General features: G+C 43.0%; 1 protein-coding gene and 2 non-coding genes across 3 annotated transcripts in view; all 3 read right to left on the bottom strand.

Annotated features, from left to right (window-relative positions):
• The window catches only part of TENT4B (terminal nucleotidyltransferase 4B), a 68,806-nt gene that overhangs the window by 12,985 nt on the left and 36,033 nt on the right, over positions 1 to 19,788 (bottom strand). The window contains exons 2-3 of the mRNA XM_068992091.1: positions 3,225 to 3,348; positions 803 to 849 (exon numbers count right to left, since the gene is read on the bottom strand). Of these exons, the coding sequence (XP_068848192.1) occupies positions 803 to 849; positions 3,225 to 3,348 (171 nt within the window). The remainder of the gene's footprint in view (positions 1 to 802; positions 850 to 3,224; positions 3,349 to 19,788) is intronic.
• Positions 5,804 to 5,873, bottom strand: LOC138097243 (small nucleolar RNA U2-30). The gene has a single exon (XR_011146449.1). It is a non-coding gene; the product is annotated as a small nucleolar RNA U2-30 (small nucleolar RNA).
• On the bottom strand, positions 6,017 to 6,098 carry LOC138097244 (small nucleolar RNA U2-19). The gene has a single exon (XR_011146450.1). It is a non-coding gene; the product is annotated as a small nucleolar RNA U2-19 (small nucleolar RNA).

Here is a 19,788-nt window from a genome sequence, read left to right as displayed (position 1 = left end):
TAAATAAGGAAAAAATATTAAAGAACTCAAAGTTGAATATTTCACAGCTCTGTAGGCCTAGGACAACAATGGGAAGAATGAAAATTGCTAGGATGCATCCACTTTAACACATTTTAAGTTTGGGTAAAGTAGGCTGAAGCAAATTCAAATGGAAACCATGATGGACGCCTACAGTTAATCACACCATACTGGGTACTTGAATGTGTGTTACAGGGTAAATCTCGCGGTGAGTGCTCTTACCACAATAAAAACAAACGCATGATGAAATGTTTTTGCTTAATGAAGACCATAGCAGTTTAATTCTTGGAGAACAGGTATTTGATCCTCAGTAAGTCTTACTATCCCCTCGAAGCAGCCCCAACACACATACCCCACTCTCGCTCCCAGCTGTGGGCCAAGGCAGCCCTCATTTGAGAAGATTAAAATGAACAAGGGGTCTGAAAGCAACAAGACTCTCCTCAGAGAAGAGTCTATGCCCTAAAGTTTTGAGTCAGAATATGGTGACAGGAGCTAAGAGTATGAGTTCTTAATAAAAATGAGAGACCTGGCATTCCTGAGTGTACAGAGCTCCAGAGCGTGACCAGGTCTTTCACCATAATAGTACATTAACGTCTGTGTGAGTGGGTTACGTTACGGGCTTGAACAGTTCTCTGTAGTGATACTCTATTTCAAGGTAACTCAAATAAAATACAAGTAAGTTTTCATAAATCTGTTTTGTTTCTATTCTTACCTATTTAACAGTCAAAACAAATAAACCCTAGAAAAATGCACAATTCCTTGAAAGCTTCATAAATGTACTAACCTTGTAGGTAAATACAAGCCAGTTTTAAAACTTCCAAATATCTGGACCTGAAATAGAAAAAATTATATTAAAATATGAGCTATGACAAACCTAGACAGTGTATTAAAAAGCAGAGACATCACTTTACAGACAAAGGTCCGTACAGTCAAAGCTACGGTTTTTCCAGTAATCATGTACAGATGTGAGAGCTGGACCATAAAGACAGCTGAGCAACGAAGAATTGATGCTTTCAAATTGTGGTGCTGGAGAAGACTCTTGAAAGACCCCTGGACAGCAAGGAAATCAAACCAGTTAATCCTAAAGGAAATCAACCCTGAATATTCACTGGAAGGACTAATACTGAAGCTGAAGCTCCAATACTTTGGCCACCTGACGTGAGAGCCGATTCACTAGGAAAGACTCTGATGCTGGGAAAGACTGAGGGCAAGAGGAGAAGGGGGTGATAGAGGATGAGATGGTTGGATGGCATCACCAACTCAATGGATATGAGTTTGAGAAAACTCCAGGAGATAGTGAAGGACAGGGAGGCCTGGCGTGCTGCAGTCCACGGGGGTTGCAGAGAGTCGGACATGACTTAGCGACTGAACAACAAAAAATATCAGATGAAAGGCCACACCGTGGAGAACTGCAGGACTTTGCTACCCTCTACTGGTCATTTTTAGTACTACAAGAGCATTTTTTTCCTATCACCACGCTTTCGTGGAAGCAGGATTCCATGTCTCACAGAAAGTAGTATTACGTAGCACTACTTCTGAAAGTTAGTTTAAACTTCTTAGGTTCAAATATCAAACATGTGGACTTAAACAGAAACCTTTCAAAAGGAACGTTCACTGCTGCTGCTGCCCTAAAAATCTAAAGACACAATCCCAAATCCTTAACTTCTGTTCCCCTAAGGAGGATCTCCTCATAGATTCCTGATTACGGGCTGACTGCCTCCATCACAGGACGAGTGGCGGCCTGCAGGCGGTCCCCACAGAGAACCCCAGGCACTGTCGCTGTAGCAGCACGTTGCGGCACACCACCAGCACACAGCCCATCGCGACCCACGGAGAACAGTGGGAGACACAGGCAGACGCGTGCACACCAGCAGCTGCCGTGAGGGATGAACCACAAAAACAGTTCAGTCTGTGAGGTGAGATGCACCAAGGGACTCAATCACAGCCTCATGTTCTAAAACCGCCCTGGTCCGGAGGAGGACTGATTCAGATCAGAGTTTCTCAACTTCAGCTCTACAGCTGGGGCAGATAAGCCCTTGCTGTGGAAGATCTGTCTTTGCATCTTGTGATGTTTAGCCACCTCCTTGGCCTCTGCTCACTGTGTACCAGGGGCACCCCACCAGTCACAACAATCAAAAATGGCTCTGACACTGCCAAATGCCTCCCAGGAGTCTCCAGTCTAGGTCACGCAGGAGCAGCAACGTGGCACAGAGCAGCTGCTCGAGAAAACGGTAGGGTCGTTCCCTCTTCCCTGCAGAAGCCCAGGTGGCTCAGTGGTAAAGAATCCACCTGCCAATGCAGGAGACCCATGTTCGACCCCTGGGTCAGGAAGGTGCCCTGCAGGAGGAAACGGCAGCCCACTCCAGTGTTCTTGCCTGGAGACTCCCATGGACAGAGGAGCTTCGCGGGCTACATACAGTCCATGGCGTCGCAGAGTCTGACGTGACTGAGCATGCTTGCATGCGCTCTTCCTTGTACCTATCTTATTTGAAGTTTCTCTGTTTTGCCAATTGGATCAAAAAAGCTTCCCTGGATTTGCTCTTGCCATCCCATGACACAGTCTAAAGAAACGCTACATAATGCAAAGGAAGGCATTCCAATCAGTCACTTCTTTGAATGAACAAAACTGTAGAATAAACCCTCAAAGGAGCCCCCCACGGTGACCATCAATAATAAGAACCACAAACAAGCAGAGGAAATCTTGGGCAAAAGTTTTGTTCACTGGGTGGGGGTTATACTGAGAGACAAGGAGTGATAAGAAAAAGAGAAGGAAACAGCAATTTCAGGAGAGTAGAGTACACGCCTACATTAGACTGTGAAAATGAGCTTCAAATGACTCAATAAATTTCTACCTGACATCTCCATTCAGCTATAAACAGTTATGCGATGTTCATACTGACAGGCTGGAACAAAGTAGTAACTGAGTTTTGATACATCACATCCAAATAACCCACTGCTATCAACACCAAGAGGCTTGATTTGTCTTTCTTCTCTTTATACTAATGATTCCTAAATATAGTTTGCCTTTAGCAGTACCGCAAAGAAATAGCCTTCAGTCAGTCATTCAACTCAATGCAAATAATTAGGAAGCCCCAAATTTTATGTCAAGGCTGGAGAAAATGGTTTGTTTTGAAACTGCATTAGACCACAATTCTACAGATGCACGTCCACAGGGATACCACCTAAGCACCCAGACGGATACTCACGTCAGCACTGGGCCAGAGCTCCTTAATCACACTCTCGATCCTGTTTACCACCTCCATCCGCATCTTCTCCTCCTCCGGTCTTGGAGACATATATTCATAAAAATCACTGATTTCTTCATGCAGACTGAAGAAAAGAAGCAGAGACGTTAATACGGACAAGGCCAATCCAATGAGAAATCACTATTTTAAATAATCTTACCCAATTAAGTCTTAAAGTCATCTGCAGGTTTTACATTCATACATTTCTCACCTCAATTTTAATGTGATAATTCACGCTAAGCTAAAACGGGAATGCACAAATTTTAATCAAAATGCAAAAGTAATTAAAAGTGAGAAATTCCAAATTCCAAGAAGTCTTATTGGAAGTGTACTAGCAGCTCTCACAGCATTTATTATCTGCCTGTGCAGAATACCTGCTGAGTGCCAGTGATTTCAAAATGTCTTAAATTTCAAGTGAAGGCCTTTGTACTCTGCCTTTACTCTTCTGATCCAGTAGATATAAACACAAGAAGACACAGACAAGCTTCTGGGCAGTGGGGGTGACCCCCTTCCCCCTCTGAAATCCACTCCTCACAGGAGCAAAAAAGCATGTCTTTCACGATGTTTGCTTAGTGAATTAAGTGTCACATGAATAGGTCAGCCAGGGAGTATCAACAAAGACCTAAAAGGAATGGCTGGCAGACAAGGCTCCATAAAGGAGCTAAAAGGACTTGCAGAGACAGAGAGGTACGAGGCCCCCTCGGGGAGCACCGAGCGGAGGGCACGGCCTGTGGCAGAGGGAGGAGCAGGTCCTGAGAGCAAGGCAGTACCGGACGACAGCAGGCTTTGAGCGACACACCGCGAGTTCAGACCTTCCTGGATGGTGACAGGGAACTATTTAAACGTTTCTGAAAGGGACCAGGGAAAAGACTGACTTCAAGATCTGGCAATGGTGCCAACAATGGGCTGGCAAAGAGACAAGGCTGGATGCAGCAAGAATGGCTCACAGATTACTGCAAGTGCAGGGCTGGCTGAAGGTCTGGAGAATGGCGGCAGGAAGGAAATGGGCTCAGAAATGCCACACACACACACAGACACAATGGCGGGGCCCCAGGGCAGGACCAGCAACGGGAAGAGAAGAGTGAGGGTGCCTGCAAGGGCTGAGGTCTGAGGCGCTGCGGGAACAGATGAACAAGGTGGAAGGAAACGCTAAGTAGGCTGGCTAGGGAGCTGTGTGCAGTCAATTACTACAGAAGAAAACGAAGAATCAGAACAGAAGACAGTGAAAATCGCATTCCTTAACAAGGTGGCACAGCTGTGAAGAGCTACCTTTAGGAGGGAAAGGAAGTATTGGTCACTCAGCCCTGTCCAACTCTTTGTGACCCCAAGGACTGTAGCCCGCCAGGCTCCTCTGTCCATGGGATTCTCCAGGCAAGAATACTAGAGTGGGTTGCCATGCCCTCCTCCAGGGGATCTTCCCCAACCAGGGTCTCCTGAATTGCAGGCAGATTCTTTATTGTCTGAGTCACCAGCAGTTTCCCTGAGTATGAAATGGGAGGAAATGTGCAAAACTTGGGTTGGATGCAGGCAAGACGGGAGGCCCGGCTCCAGGTCGCACAGCTGTGATGAACCAGGAAGCCAGGAGAAGGGCACCAGTTAAAGAGCAATGGGTGCCAAGCACCAGAGGGGAGCATGTGGGTGGCGGGGAGCGGCAGTGGGAGGCAGGGCAGCCTCAAAGTAACAAAATCTAGAAGGAGGGGTGTGCCCGCAGCTGCAAGCCCATTCTGGTCCAGAGCAGGTCCGGGATCCCCAGGAACCTAGAAACACCACGAGATCCAAAATGGTTACAAGGAAAAGAAAGGACCAAATCTCAACATTCACTGGCTGTTATCAGAATGTGGCAGAGTAAACTTTAATCAGTAAGTTTCTGCTTCTTCTGATGTTTTCTTTTTAGAGTCAAAACACTTGAGTTCCATACTCAGGCTCTGCCTGAGGGCAGCTGTGTTCCTTTTCTGGCCTCAGAGTTCTCAGGCACAACCTAGGGCGCAGCACCCAGGAGCATTTTCAGCCCCTTGGTTTCCAAAGGCTGGGCCATTTGCTCAGGAATGACTGACAGCAGCGATGTGCCTGTTCACTGTGCAATACCGTAGGAAAACTGGATTTTAAAACTCCAGGGAGTTCTGCTGCTAAACCCAGAGACTCCCAGTGGAGTCAAGTCTTCCTTGACTTAACTAGGTGCCTTCCAGGTACCCTAGTATCTTCAGACTTTTTTTTAAAGCTTCTCAGCTTTTAATATATTCTCTAAGGTCACATCCCCTTTGGTTTCTGATAGACGACAGCTAAAATGATTAGTCATTAGAGAGTTTATGGCTTGCTTTACTCTTCTGCACTTTTGGTGGGGATGAGAACCACAAATAAACAACCAAACAATGGACTTCTTATCTAACCAGATCATTCGCTATGAATTATCAGAGTTTATTTGTGGTTTGAAAGCATGTCCCGTAGAATACTTCCATTGTAACCAATGGGGAAAATCTCCTAAATTTGACTGTTAGCTACTCTACAAAGGCCCACTTACACATTTTTTTTTTTTTTAATTCTGAGCTCAGATCAAGTGTAGAAACCTTCATAGTTATAAAGGTCTGTAGGAAAACCTTTTCATCATTGCTCAGAACTGATCAGCTTTTCCTACACACACACTCCCAGCCAGCTCTCACCCACCCATCAGTGAAGTCCTCAGTTATCTACTGTCACTTTCGCACACGCGCACGCGCATACCCGCACACACCCCTTATTATAAATTACCCTTTGCTTCTCAGAACTATAGAGATCATGCTTCAGGCAGACTAAGGGGTCTTTTCTGATGCTCGGATTAGGCTATTTTCATCACTCATCCACTTCAGGAAGAGCAGATCTCAGAGAAACTTACACATTTTATAACAAATAACAGGCACAAAGTGTTTAGCCCAACCTCTAGTTAATCTTTAAGTCATATGAAATTAAGAAAGAACTCATCCTCCAAACACTACTGAGTATCTATGTTCAAAGGTATTACAAGGAAAACAGACAGCCACACATGGTCCTTGCCCTGGGTGGTGTCCATCTAATGATGAAAACAAATACTCATGATGTGCAGTAGTTGTGTGTGTGTGATCCATATATCCCACACTGCTCCCCCACAGGCAGGGTGCAGACGAACAGGAGTGCTTTCCTATGACAGCTTCCGGAGTTGCAGAGAGGTCGCCCTGCAGGGTAGTGAGGTCCTTGTCACCTCAAGTCACTTTCAGATGACCACAAAGCAAACAGAGGTCTTGTAAGGGATTCCTGAACTCGGCACTATTACAAGGTGGAGAAGATTCTAGAACTCCTGTTTATCACCAGGCTGTCAACTTTCTAATTAGCACACATTAATCTGGAGGAAAGGCATGATAGTTTTACGTGACAAATCCTTAAAACAAGATTACCCCACCACACTTTGAATGGCTAAGTTAAAGAGCTCTCTTGGTGACTGTCACACTGCACTTGGAAACATGGGTTATCTTCACATATCTTCTGATGTTGATTTCCAACAGACTTTCACAGTGATAAGAGAACAGACTCTATGATTTCGATACGTCAGACAGACCATGGAAGTTTTGCACGTTTCTTATGACCCTGGATATGTTCCAGTGTCTCCAGATTTATAGTCCATGGGAATTTGAACAGAATTTGCGCCCTGCTGTTGCGTGAAAATTGTGTAAGTCTTAATTATGTTGAATTGGTTCACGGTGCCTTTCAGGTGTACTATATCCGTCTACTTTCCTGTCTATTCATTCTAATAAACTGGGAGAGTTTCATATTGAAATGCCAACTAAAATATCTATTTATCTACTTTTAAAAATAACTGTAATATACAGTGGAACTATATGTAACTTTTCCCTGTATTTTCCAAGTCTCCTGTAAATGTGTTATCATACTTTCATAATTAAAAAAATAATTACTGGGGTAGGGAGGGAAAGACCACCCTAACACTGTTTGCTGACGCATTCTCCTACTGAGAGACAGCTGGTATGTTAGCAGTTAACAGTTATTAAAAATAAAGCTGTTATGGAAAGAAAAAAATATCCTAAATTTTAATAATCCATGGAACCATCTTCCTATTTAGGAAAATATGATTCTACAGCTTATCTTACCTCTCTTATTCCTTTGCCTTCACCATACTGGAAGGAGGGAAAGAGGAGTAAGCGGAAAGAGAAGGGCTGTTAAAACAAAAACCTATTTGAACAGTAAGAACCAGAGAAACCATCTCAGGCCTGCCAGGGTCATCTCCTTACCCAAGCCAGACACAAACATTCTTACCTATCTCATCTATATTCAACCTACTATCTGTAAGATGCTTATTAAAGAACTAAGTGAGAAATCTTGGTACAATCAGGAAATAAACTTCCAATGAAAATTTTAAGATAATTTTGAGGGGCTCTTTCCCCGTGGACCGCATAATTTGACTGGCATGGTACAACATATATCCAGGTGCTTTAAAAATCCTAAAGGAACTGAGTCCCATTTTTGGAGTGCCTACTACATGCCTGGCACACTTTTGAGTGACATGATGACCTAATAAAGGCTGGAAACTGGAGAAAGTTTGCAAGTTTGCTCTCACACGTTAATTACACCTCTGATATCAACTACACAGAGAAAACTTGTTTCTTCCACATCTGGGTTAAAACTTGGTATTAGTTAAATTAGCAAATACTGCTGTGGGGTACACACTCAACCTTACAGTTTCTCATCTTAAAATTACAAAACACAACTCTCCTGTGATCAGAATTCCTGAGTGACCAAAACACAGCACCCTCTATTAGGATATCAATGTCTTCTTAAAAGATAAAGTCAGTGAGAAAGTGCACCCACTTCCTGCATTTAAAGGAAAAGTACATAAAAGCAATATGATAAAATAAGTGCCTCTATATAACTGGAGAGGATGCCACAACCCAAAACTTTTAGAAAATGAGAATCAAAATGAATTTGCTGGGGTAAAACTTAAACTCAAAAATTAATGATAATACAAAAATTTAATGGGACAAATAAGAAATATCAATAAAAAAATGGCTTCTGTACTTTTAAAAAGTACAACCCACAGATAATTAGGTCATAAAGACATGAAAAAATCACTTTTGCTCTGAGAAGAGTTCCACCAGAGGAGATATGCTAGCCTTTCAAAACAGTCCTCAAAGGCTCAACTTCTCTGGCTATAAAAGGGAAGAACTGCTTCACACCTTTTCAGCTGGGCAACTCAGGGTGGGGTGTGAGTCTCTTAGCAGCGCCTGCAGCTTCAGAACCAAAATCAACATGGCAGTCTCCCTGATACCGCCAGGCCAAGGTGGGCAGATGACCCACTGCTGGCCCCTCTGCTCAACACTGCCCCCTGCAGTTCCCCCAAAATCTGTTCAGGGGCTAACACACCGCTTCCTGGGGGACACCTGCCCAGCTTGCAATGTGCCTGAGGACAATGCCACACCAAGGTCAGGCTATTCGGTTCCATAACTGAAGTCCTCATTAACTGTAACCTGAGACCTATATGAAGGCATTCACGGCACGTGTTAGTCGCTCAGTTGTGTCCGACTCTTTGTGACCCGCAGACTGTAGCCCGCTAGGCTCCTCTGTCCATGGGATTCTCCAGGCAAGGGTACTGGAGTGGGTTGCCGTCTCCTTCTCCAGGGGATCTTCCCAACCCAGGGATCGAATCCGGGTCTCCTGCCTTGCAGGCAGATTCTTTACCATCTGAGCCCCCAGGGAAATGACCAAGTTCTATTCAGTTACTGTCAGTAACAAGATACTCCTCCCCTGCAAAATTTTAAGATTAACAATAAACAATTCTTACAAGGACATATGGAGAAGGCATTCACATGCTGCATGGAAAAATGTAAATCACTACAATCTGAGAGGTTGTTGTATAAGCAATAAATAATATTTATATAAATAATCTTTAAAATCCCCCATCTTTCATTAAAATCAGGGTCTGGAAGAGTATTTGCGCTCCATGTTTACTGCGGCATTATTCCCAATAGTCAAGATATGGAAACAACCCAGATATACACTGACAGATGAACCGCCAAAGGAAACACTATATATTATTCAGCCTTAGAAAGGAAATCATGCCATGTGAAACACCAACAAACCTGAAAGGACATCATGCTAAGTGAAATACGCCAATCAGAGAAAGAGAAATACTGTGTGACTCCACTTACACGCTCGAAAAACGGCCCAACTCACAGAAGCAGAGAACAGAATGATGGCTGCCAGGGGCTCGAGTGGGGTAGGGAATCGGGAGTTGTTCAACGGATACAGTTCCAATCAAACAGGATGAATCAGGTCCTAGAGATATACTGTATAACACAGTGTCTACAGTTAACAATACTGGATTGTGCACTTAAAAATCTGTTAGGAGGGTAGATTTCAGGGTATTCTTACCACAAGCGAGTGAGAGGACACAAGGAACTTTTGGAGCTGTTGGATATATCTACTGCATGGATGGATGCGTGCATGTTCAGTCACGTCTGACTCTTTGCGACCCCATGGACTGTAGCCTGCCAGTCTCCTCTGTCCCTGGGATTTTCCAGGCAAGAACACTGGAGTGAGTTGCCATTTCCTCCTCCAGGGAATCTTCCCAACCCAGGTATCAAACCCATGTCTCCTGCATTGCAGATGGATTCTTCAACACTACAACCTGGGAAGCCCAAATATCTACTACCCTGGATATATCATCACCTTGGTTTTATGGGAGTAAACATACATCCAAACTCATCAATTTGCATATCTGTATTACGTATGTGCAGCTTTTTGCAAAGCTGTTTAAAAACAAATCCCCCTTTTTTTAATCCTCCAAGAATATTTCCATAAGGGAACAAGGATATTCACCACAGCATGATTTGGAATACTAAATAATTTAGAAACAGCCTCAGTGTCCATCAGTGGGGTCCAATTACATAATCATAGGAACACTCATTGACCTTCCCTTGAATTATAGCCAATAATCCATTGAAAAGAATGAAGAAGAGCCATTTGAGTTGACAGAGAAAGATCTAAGATTTGTTATGTTTAAAAGAAAGGATCCCTTTCATGTACATTAAAAAAGACACACACACACACACACACACACACATGCAAACACACAAGAGAAAGTCACAACACGTTTCTATCTGCATTACAAGTTTTCTGGAAGGAGAACCGTTATCAGTGATCACCTTAGGGAAGGGCGTGGTGGGCAAGTTAGGGAGACCTTTAGTTTTTTATTTCCTATCACTGTGTATAATTTTATAACTTTTTTAAACCACCAGTGTGTATTTGTTTGTCTGCTTTTCTAACAAGAATCATTATTATCTTTTTGGAGAGATCATAGTCATTTGCATCTTCTTTAAATTTTCGCATGTGAAATACACACGCGTGCACGCATGTGTATTTCCCCCAACCTCCACCTCATAGATCAGGGTCTGTATACCATACTGTTTATGATTATTAAACCCGATAAGCAAACTTGGGGGTGGAGACTCACTTTATTTAAAGTGCTGCCACTGCTGCTAAGTCGCTTCAGTCATGTCCGACACTGAGTGACCCCATACACTGCAGCCCACCAGGCTCTCCCGTCCCTGGGATTCCCCAGGCAAGAACACTGAAGTGGGTTGCCATTTCCTTCTCCAATGCATGGAAGTGAAAAGCAAAAGTGAGGTCAGTCGTGTCTGACTCTTCGAGACCCCATGGAATGCAGCCCACCAGGCTCCTCCATCCATGGGATTTTCCAGGCAAGAATACTGGAATAGGGTGCCATCGCCTTCTCTGACCCCGGTTCAGTCTATGGCCATACCACCCTGAACGCGCCCGATCTCGTCTGACCCCGGTTCAATTCCAGGGTTGGGAAGATCCGCTGGAGAACGGATAGGCTACCCACTCCAGTATTCTTGGTTTTCCTGGTGACTCAGCTGGTAAAGAATCCGCCTGCAATGCAGGAGACCTGGGTTCAATTCCTGGGTTGGGACGATCCCGTGGAGAAGGGAACAGTTACCCACTCCAGTATTCTGGCCTAGAGAATTCCACAGACTTATACTCCATGGGGTTGCAAAGAGTTGGACACAACTGAGTGATTTTCACATAGCTCACATACATTGATGTATACAGTCTATCTTTTAAAATGCATACTAAGTACTATCGGATATTTTTATAACAAGGAAAAATATCATTAAAGAAAATTAACGCTTGAAGGCAAAAGACTCAAGTTATTCTAATAATCTAGCTTTCCAGACCAAAAGGTCACAAACCAGGCACCTGGAAGATATGAACAGAAAGGGGCCCCAAAGCCAGGCATGCAGCAACAGACACAGGACGAATCTGGGAAGTTACTGCACGCATGACGCGATGCAGTGAGCGTAGTAGTAAGTTTCTCTTGGTGCCTGACTCATCCATTCTAGGGACTTAAATGTGTGTGTATATGCAAGAGAAATTTCAGGAAGAATGCATGGTCGCAGTAGTTTCCTCTGGGGCGTGGAACTGAGGTCTGAGGTGCAGGGATTTATATATTCTTTTGCACTATATGATGTTTTCCAAATGCAAGTAGGAACCAAGAGAGGTGAGTAACAATAAGCTCTAGGGTGATCCCTAGAGCAGTCTCAGTGACATCTTCAGGAGGCTCTAAAATTTGATTTTTACAAAGAAACTGTCCTCGTAGCTCAGTCAGTAAAGAGTCTGCCTGCAATGCCGGAGACCTGGGTTCGACTTCTGGGTTGGGAAGATCTCCTGGAGGAGGATCTTACCTGGAGAATCCCATGGACAGAGGAGCCTGCCAGGCTACAGTCTTTGGGGTCACAATAATCGAACACAACTGAGTGACTAAGTACACACACAAAGAAACTGTCACATACACACACACACACACACACACACACACACACACACACACACACACACACCCCACACACACACACCCATTCTGTATTTCCAGCTGCCAGCTAGACTCGTCTACGTAAATGTCACCTCAAACTCAGTAAGTTCAAAATCAAACTCCTTGTCTTTTTCCAAAAACCTAATCTTCCTTCTTGGATTTTCCTCCCTGAGTTACTGTTTCCCCAAAATGGAAACTAAGCTGATCTCGCTGCCCCGAGTTTCTCCCTTCCCTGGGCCATCTTCCACGTGATCACTCTTCCTCAAGCTATCTGTGTCACTTCCTGATGCCTCTTCTCCCCAGTACAGCCACAAGGCACTGTGCTGGAACATGCCAGATCTCTGCAAGAGCCCCACCCTTGCACAGGCAGGCCCTGCGCCTGGAGTACCTTCTTACTCAGCCTCTGAGAACTCAGCTGGCACCTCCTTGGTCAAGTTGCCAAAAGCATTACTTTAGCTCCTCCTCAATGCCCCTGACCCTACCTCCTGTCCGGCTGTCAGCCCCGATGAGTTCACAGTGAATCCCTGGCTCACAGGCCTCCCTGCTGACTCCACTCTCCGATTCAGCTCTGTGTCCCCAGATAGGCCGCAGCACAGATAATTGCTTCTAGAGGAAGGGACCTCAGATGACTTTCGTACATCCAACCATGATCATGCCCACATGTCACAGAAGGGACAGTATACACCTTAAAATAAGCTCAGGACCAGGACCCAAGGAAACTGACATTCACACAGTGAAAAATGACAGAACCAGAAAGAAGGGCAATTTGGGCCCCCAAACTACGGACGTCCTTTAGAGTCAGAGAGGGTAACTCCACTTCTCAGAATGTAGCCTAAGGAAATACGTCTGCATGTGCAGAGCGATCTGGCTATCAGAAAATATCCACAATGAGCATGTCGTTTTTTTAAAAAAAAAGCTGAAGTTTTGAAACATTTCAAGGAGGATCACCAGTATCAAGAGTGAAAAGGAAAAAACCCTCGAACTCTTCTTTATGTAGAAAAGTATTCACACCCCAAATAATTCTCACTATAAACTAAGATTTTAAAAAAAAAAAAGGGAGAAAGAAAACATGGATGACAACATAAAATCATTTAAAATACACAGTTCAGGTTTGCAAACTTCGTAGGCATTTAAAACTGTTATTCATAGTTGAAGAATGTGCCATTTGCTATGTCAGCTCCTCCTTGGTTAGGACTTGGGAGTAAAACTGCAGAGAATGGATACTAAATTATAAAGTTTTCCTTTCTTTCTTCTGTTAAGAGGTGTTCACACCTGCTTTCCTAGAAATTCGAGCATTCCTTTTAAATGTCATCATCTGTTGCTGCTCTCAGGTTTGGGATCACAGTTTTGTTAGGCCAGTGTTTCAGAAGGATGGTTTTCCTCTGATTTCCTGTTCCTTCCCTTTTTACTGCTATGAAGAGAGAGAATGAAAACCATCTGACTTCCTCTAAGCCTCTTAACTTTTGCCACACAACCCTGCTACTACTTTCAAGCAAGTATAAAGACAAAGAAAAGGGAGGCAAGAGGAAAGAAACGATTACCTGAGAGTTGCTTTATTTAATCCTAGTCATTCATTCTTCCCTCTACCAGTAAAAATTCTGAACTCCCTCTGCCACTCTGAGCAGGATCTAACCAAACCTGGATAAAGTTGGGTAGCTCAAAGAACAGTTGATAGTATTTCCCAATTAAGGATAAATACCTTGAAGTAAAAGCTCAGTTATCAGATTTATCCCCCAAATGGAAGGTCCTCAAATATGTGAAGAGTTTTGTTTTTTTTTTAAAGAGGCTGAATCTTTCTTTAGCCACAGGTTAAAATGTCAACAAGAATAGTTCATTCTACAGAAGTTTGTTATATTTTTAAACATAACAATGAAATGTAGATGTGTTTAATCCATACAATTCTCATACAAAAATATTTATTTTTTATTTTTCATTTATTTATTTCTGGTTGGAGGCGCTGCTGGTATTTAAGAACAGACACTGCTGTATAAATACATGAGCACTTGCAGAGTCTCCTGCTGTGTTAAACTACTGGTAAAAGAGGCACAGAACCAGCAACGGCTTTTATAATTTACCCTTTTTTTTTCCCTGTACTATTGAGATCTTTTGGTAAGTCCTGGCACTGTTTACAACATTTTTTTAAGCTTAAGTGAAAAAATAAAGACAAACTGTTTCACAAAGAGTTCATTTACACCAAAAACATAATGTTTATAGACCTAGGTTGACTTTCTGAGGTCCCATATTCTTCCAAATTTAACAACAACAAAATAAACTCTGAAATAAATAAGGAAATTTACAGTGGTTTGTAAAGCACACGGCAGGGGGTACGCTTGAAAACCACCTATAGCTCTACCCAAAAAAAGCAGCAAACACAGCTGGCGGTGACTATGTGCCAGACACAAACACTCACCAAGTACCTGCTGCAAACTATTTCACTCCACACGCCACTTTAAAGGACAAACAGAGTGACTATACCATGGCCACGGCACACGTCATCTGCTACTATAAAAATCTATTTGTAATGACTGTATATAAAGACAGCATATAAATACAGACAAGCCTCATTTTATTACGCTTTGCAGATATTGTATTTTTTTACATATTGAAGGTCTGTAGCAACCATGTAGTCAAATGATGGTTAGCACTTTTTAGCAATAAAGTATTTCTTAATTAAGGTTATGTACATTATTTGTTAAGACCTAATGCTACTGCACACGTAACAGACTATAGAATAGTAAAAGATAGCTTTCATGTGCACTGGAAAACCAAAAAATCTGTGTGACTTGCTTTACTGCAGTCTTCTCTTTATCGTGGTGGTCTGGAACCAAACCTGCATTATACCCAAGGTATCCCTGTGTACCCTAATTTATTCTACCAATCCCTTATCACTAAGCATTTAAGCTGTTTCCAGTTTTCCACTACTATAATTCACATTATAATGCTGTCTTTGTATATAAACCTGTAATCAACTAACTTCTCTCTTAGAATAAATTCTTACAAGTGGAAGCCTTTTGTGAAAGACATGAACAGTTTAACACTTTTGAAGGTTACTCCCCGAACACCCTCCACCAGAACGGGAGATGATAAAGTCTCCCACAGAAATGCATGACCGTCCCTCCCCAACCTCCACACCAACGGAGAGTGCTTTGTTTTATTCTTTGATTCCTATTGTTATTGTTCAGTCACTCAGTGTCCAACTCTGAGACCCCAGGGACTTCAGCATGCCAGACTATTCCTATTAAGGTTAGGAATTTTCTCCATGCTTACTGGACATTCGTATTCTTTTTCAACTCATTTCAACAAACTATTAGATGAAACTAAAAAGCAGTTTAAAGAGCATGTTGTTCAGTCGCTAAGTCGTGTCTGACTTTTTGTAACCCAGGGATTGAACCCACGTCCACTACATAAGCAGACAGATTCTTTACCACTGAGCCACCTGGGAAGTCCATTCATTTAAAGAACATGAGCTGGGATCAAACCTCTGCGTTCCCACTGACAGGTATGCCCGGGTAGGTACTCTACCTCTCCCGGTGGCCCCTTTCTCACCTGCAAAGTGTGGACAATAATACTATCATCTTAAGAGTTTCTATAGGGATTAAACAAGAATATGGAAAGGGCTTGGCATAGAGTTTACCGCTTACTTTGCACACAGTAAACCTCAATAAACATCGGCTATTTATTAAACGGACTTTCCCAGTGGCTCAGTTGTAAAGAATCTGCCTGCAGGAGACACCAGTTCGATCCCTGGGTTGGGAAGATTCCCTGGAAATGGCAACCCACTCCAATATTCTTGCCTAGAGAATCCCATGGACAGAGGAGCCTGGTGGGCTATATAGTCCATGAGGTCACAAAGAGTCGGAGTCAACTTAGCGATTAAATGACAAAAACAATTTAATAAACACCTGAAGTATGAGGCACTGAGTAAGGTGATAAGATACTCCACTGAATAAGACCGAGATGGTCCTTGCCATCATGAAGCTTACAGTCTACTGGGAATTAATTTTAAAAATAAATTTTTATTCAGATTTTTTATGTTGAATGTCTTATTTTCTTATTGGTTCATTAGCATTCTTTACACATTATGGCTATTAACCTTCTGAAATAGACAGCAAATAATTCTTTCTGATTAGTCTTCCATTTTGCAAAGCTTTTTTAAAGTGTATAAAAACTTAAAAAAAAAAAACAGATTTATACCTGTGAGTCTCTGCCTGAAGAGAACAGCTAAGGTAAATAAATATAACAAGAAAAGGCAACTCACATGCCAACTGTAGTGCTAGGGTTCACTAGGCAGTGGTGGAGAAGGTGCCAACTGGAAAGCCCATGTCCCACAGATGGAAGCAGCAGCTACTCGGGGCTGGCCACTTGACTGCCACTCGGCAATGTGAATCCAGCACTGCCAACACTTCCTATTTTTTAAGATAAGCCAGAAATCTGGACTACTAGGTAAGATTTTCATTTTAAAATTTGGACACAGTTTTTACAAGATAAACCAAAGGGCGTAGGGAAAACATACCGTGTGCAGGTCTGATCTAGCCGTTGGGTCACCAGTCTACAATCTCTGCTTGCAGGCCTCCCTTTGCTGTATACTTCAAAAGGCTTTTTTACCTTGAGATTAGAAAGATACTCAACTATCAAGAGAAAGGGCAAGCAAGCCACGGACTCGGAACAAAGATTTGCAAAACACATAGTCTGACAAAGCAGTGGTCCCCACACTTTTTGGCACCAGGGACTGGTTTCATGGAAGACGGAGGTGTGTGTGGTCGGGTGGTGGGGTGGAAGGTTCAGGCTGTAATGACAGCAATGGGAAGCGGTAGATGAAGCTTCTACTTCCAGACTCGTCACTCATCTTTGGCAGTGCAGCCTGGTTCCTAACAGGCCCTGGACCACAACTTACCTACAGCCTGGGGGTTGGGGACCCCTGTGATAAAAGGTTGATATCCAAAATATACAAAACTCTTAAAACTCAGCAGTAAGAAAACAAAAAACTAAACTTAAAAATGGGCAAAGACTTGTGCAGATACCTCACCAAAAACAAAACCAAACTCCCACATGAAAAGATACTTGACATAATGTGCCATTGGGGAACTGCAAATTAAAACAACAGATACCACTCCTCATCTATTAGAATGGCCTAAATCCAAGACACTGACAATACCAAATGCTCCAAGGACATGCAGCAGCAAAACTCTCATCCATTGCTGGTGGTATGCGAAATGGCACAGCCCCTTTGGAAGACAGTCTGGCAGTTTTGACATATGATCCAGCAAGCACGCTCCTTGGTATTAATCTGAATGAGCTAAAAACTGAGGTCCACACTAAAACTTGCATATAGATGTTTATAGCAGCTTCATTCATAACTGTCAGAACTTGGAAGCAACCAAGATGCCTTTCAGTAAGTAACGAGATAGACTGTGGTACATCTAGACAACGAATGTAATTCAACACTAAAAAGAAATGAGCTATCAAAGCCATGAAGAGGCACAGAGGTAACTGCGTATTTCCCACTGAAAGAAGTCAATCTGAAAGGGCTTCTCAGCTCTATCTACTTTTTAAACCTGTTTCCAGCTGGGTCTTCACTGCTGCATGGGCCTTCCTCCAGTTGCAGAGGCCAGGGGCTCCTCTCCAGTTGCAGGCTCGGGCTTCCCACTGCAACGTCTTCTCTTGTGGGGCAGGGGCGCCAGGGCGTGTGGGCCCAGTGGCAGAGGCTCTCAGGCTCTAAAGCACAGGCGCAGCAGTCACAGCCCACGGGCTTAGCTGTTTCGCTGCATCAGGGATCAAACCTGTGTCTCCTGCATTGGCAGGCTGATTATTTACCACTGAGCCCCCAGGGAAGCCCTGAAAAGGCTATACCCTGTAGGACTCTAGCTCTCTGACATTCTGGAAAAGGCAAAACTAGGGAGAGGAAAAGGATAATTGGCTGCCAGAGGCTGAGGGGAGGCAGGGATGAACAGGCCGAGCACAGAAGATTTTTAGGACAAACGGTTCTGAATGATATAATAGTGGATACTCGTCTTTATACATTTACCCAAATCCATCAAGTGGACACCACCAAGAGTAAACGTGAATGTAAACTATGGACTTCGGATGATTAATTCACTGATTTCAATAAATGTACGGCCCTGGTGGAAAATGGGAATTAATTTATGTACTCTCCATACATTTTGCTGTGAACCTAAAACTCCTCAAAAAAATAAAGTCTACTTTAAAAATTCTGACTATATTTCTAGTTATTTAATTTGTTCCTTTTTCCAAATTAACTACCATTTATTCATTTAGAATTTAACTGAACACAGTGAAAGACAAGGATATAATTTTTTCCCCAAACAGTTAATCAAGTATCCAGTGTCCTTTATTAAATATGCCATCCTGTTTCTTAACAACACTTGCTGCCCCAGTCTGTCCAATGGCCTGTCCGCTGCTTCCCGCTCAGTAATTCTAACCCGCCCGGTTCCCTCGGGGAGCAACTCCTCTCCCAGTGTTCCTAGGATTCTGATGAGACCGCACAGCAGGGCCAGTGGAGTTCTGGGGACGCGCAGCCATGGGTGACCCTACGAGTGTAGCATCCGGCAGACATGGCCCGGGGTGGGCACGTGACCCCAGCGCTCTAAGTGATGTCCTTCCTTAGGACTTTACATGCTGACACTAAGGAAGGTCACTTTCTTCTTTGACCTTGAGCTCTAAAAATAGAAGCCTGGAATCAACAACAACCACACCTCCTTTTCCTCTAGCTGCAAAAAGGAAGCCCATGAGCAAAAGAGAATGAAGCCAACTCTGAGAAAGAAGCAAAGTCAGGGAGAGACAGGGCATTTTAGCCTCTGGAACAACTGAAGCAAATGCCACCCCAAGGGCATCCCAGGTACTTGACAAAGTAAGTGTCTTGCTTGGTTTCTGCTGAAACCAAGATGGTTCATTTTCTTTCCCTTGCACTCGAAAAAACCCTGATTTACACACATTAAGCCTTTGATTATGTATTAAATTCATGCACAGTTGGGTCAGGTTTTAGGCTTTCTTTTCAGATCTACTGCTATTTCTGCCTATTCTAGGGCTCAGGTTACACTTTAAAATTTGTGTATAAATCAACAAGCAGTTAATAGTACAAAACTACGCCTCCCCAAACTCACATACAGTTTTCAATACCACAGTTTTCTCAGCTATTCTTATCTGTTTATTCTTTCAGCAACTCTTCAGAATCACTTTCACAAGTTACTCTCCCCTCTGAAAAAATTCTTTGGGATTTATATTTGAATTACATTAATTAACAAATTAATGAGTTGACAACATCTTCAAGTCTGTTATGCCATCCACCATAATGTTTTTAAATTTTTTTTCACATTTCTAGATGTGTTTTAAATAATTTTAGAGGTTTTGATGCTGTAGGGAGTGAAATCTTTTTTCCTTTTTAAAATTATATTTTCTGACGGTTCTATAGAAAAGCTAATGATTTTTATATGTTTATTTTCTAACCAGCCGATTTTCTAGCCTAACTGCATGGGGGAAAACTACCAAGATAAGACCAAATAACACAGGTAAAGGCAGGTATCAGTGTCTTGCTCCTGATTCAACAGGAAATGTTTCTATGTTGTACACTGGTTTGAAAGTGCCAGTCTTTATCAGGTTATGGAAGTGTCTGCATACTCCTAGTTTACTCAAGTTGTACTTTTTTTTAACAAATTT

The sequence above is a fragment of the Capricornis sumatraensis genome, chromosome 20 (genome assembly GCF_032405125.1).
Source record: "Capricornis sumatraensis isolate serow.1 chromosome 20, serow.2, whole genome shotgun sequence".
In the NCBI taxonomy this organism is placed as follows: Eukaryota; Metazoa; Chordata; class Mammalia; order Artiodactyla; family Bovidae; genus Capricornis; species Capricornis sumatraensis.
This window is presented reverse-complemented; position numbering and strand designations above follow the sequence as displayed.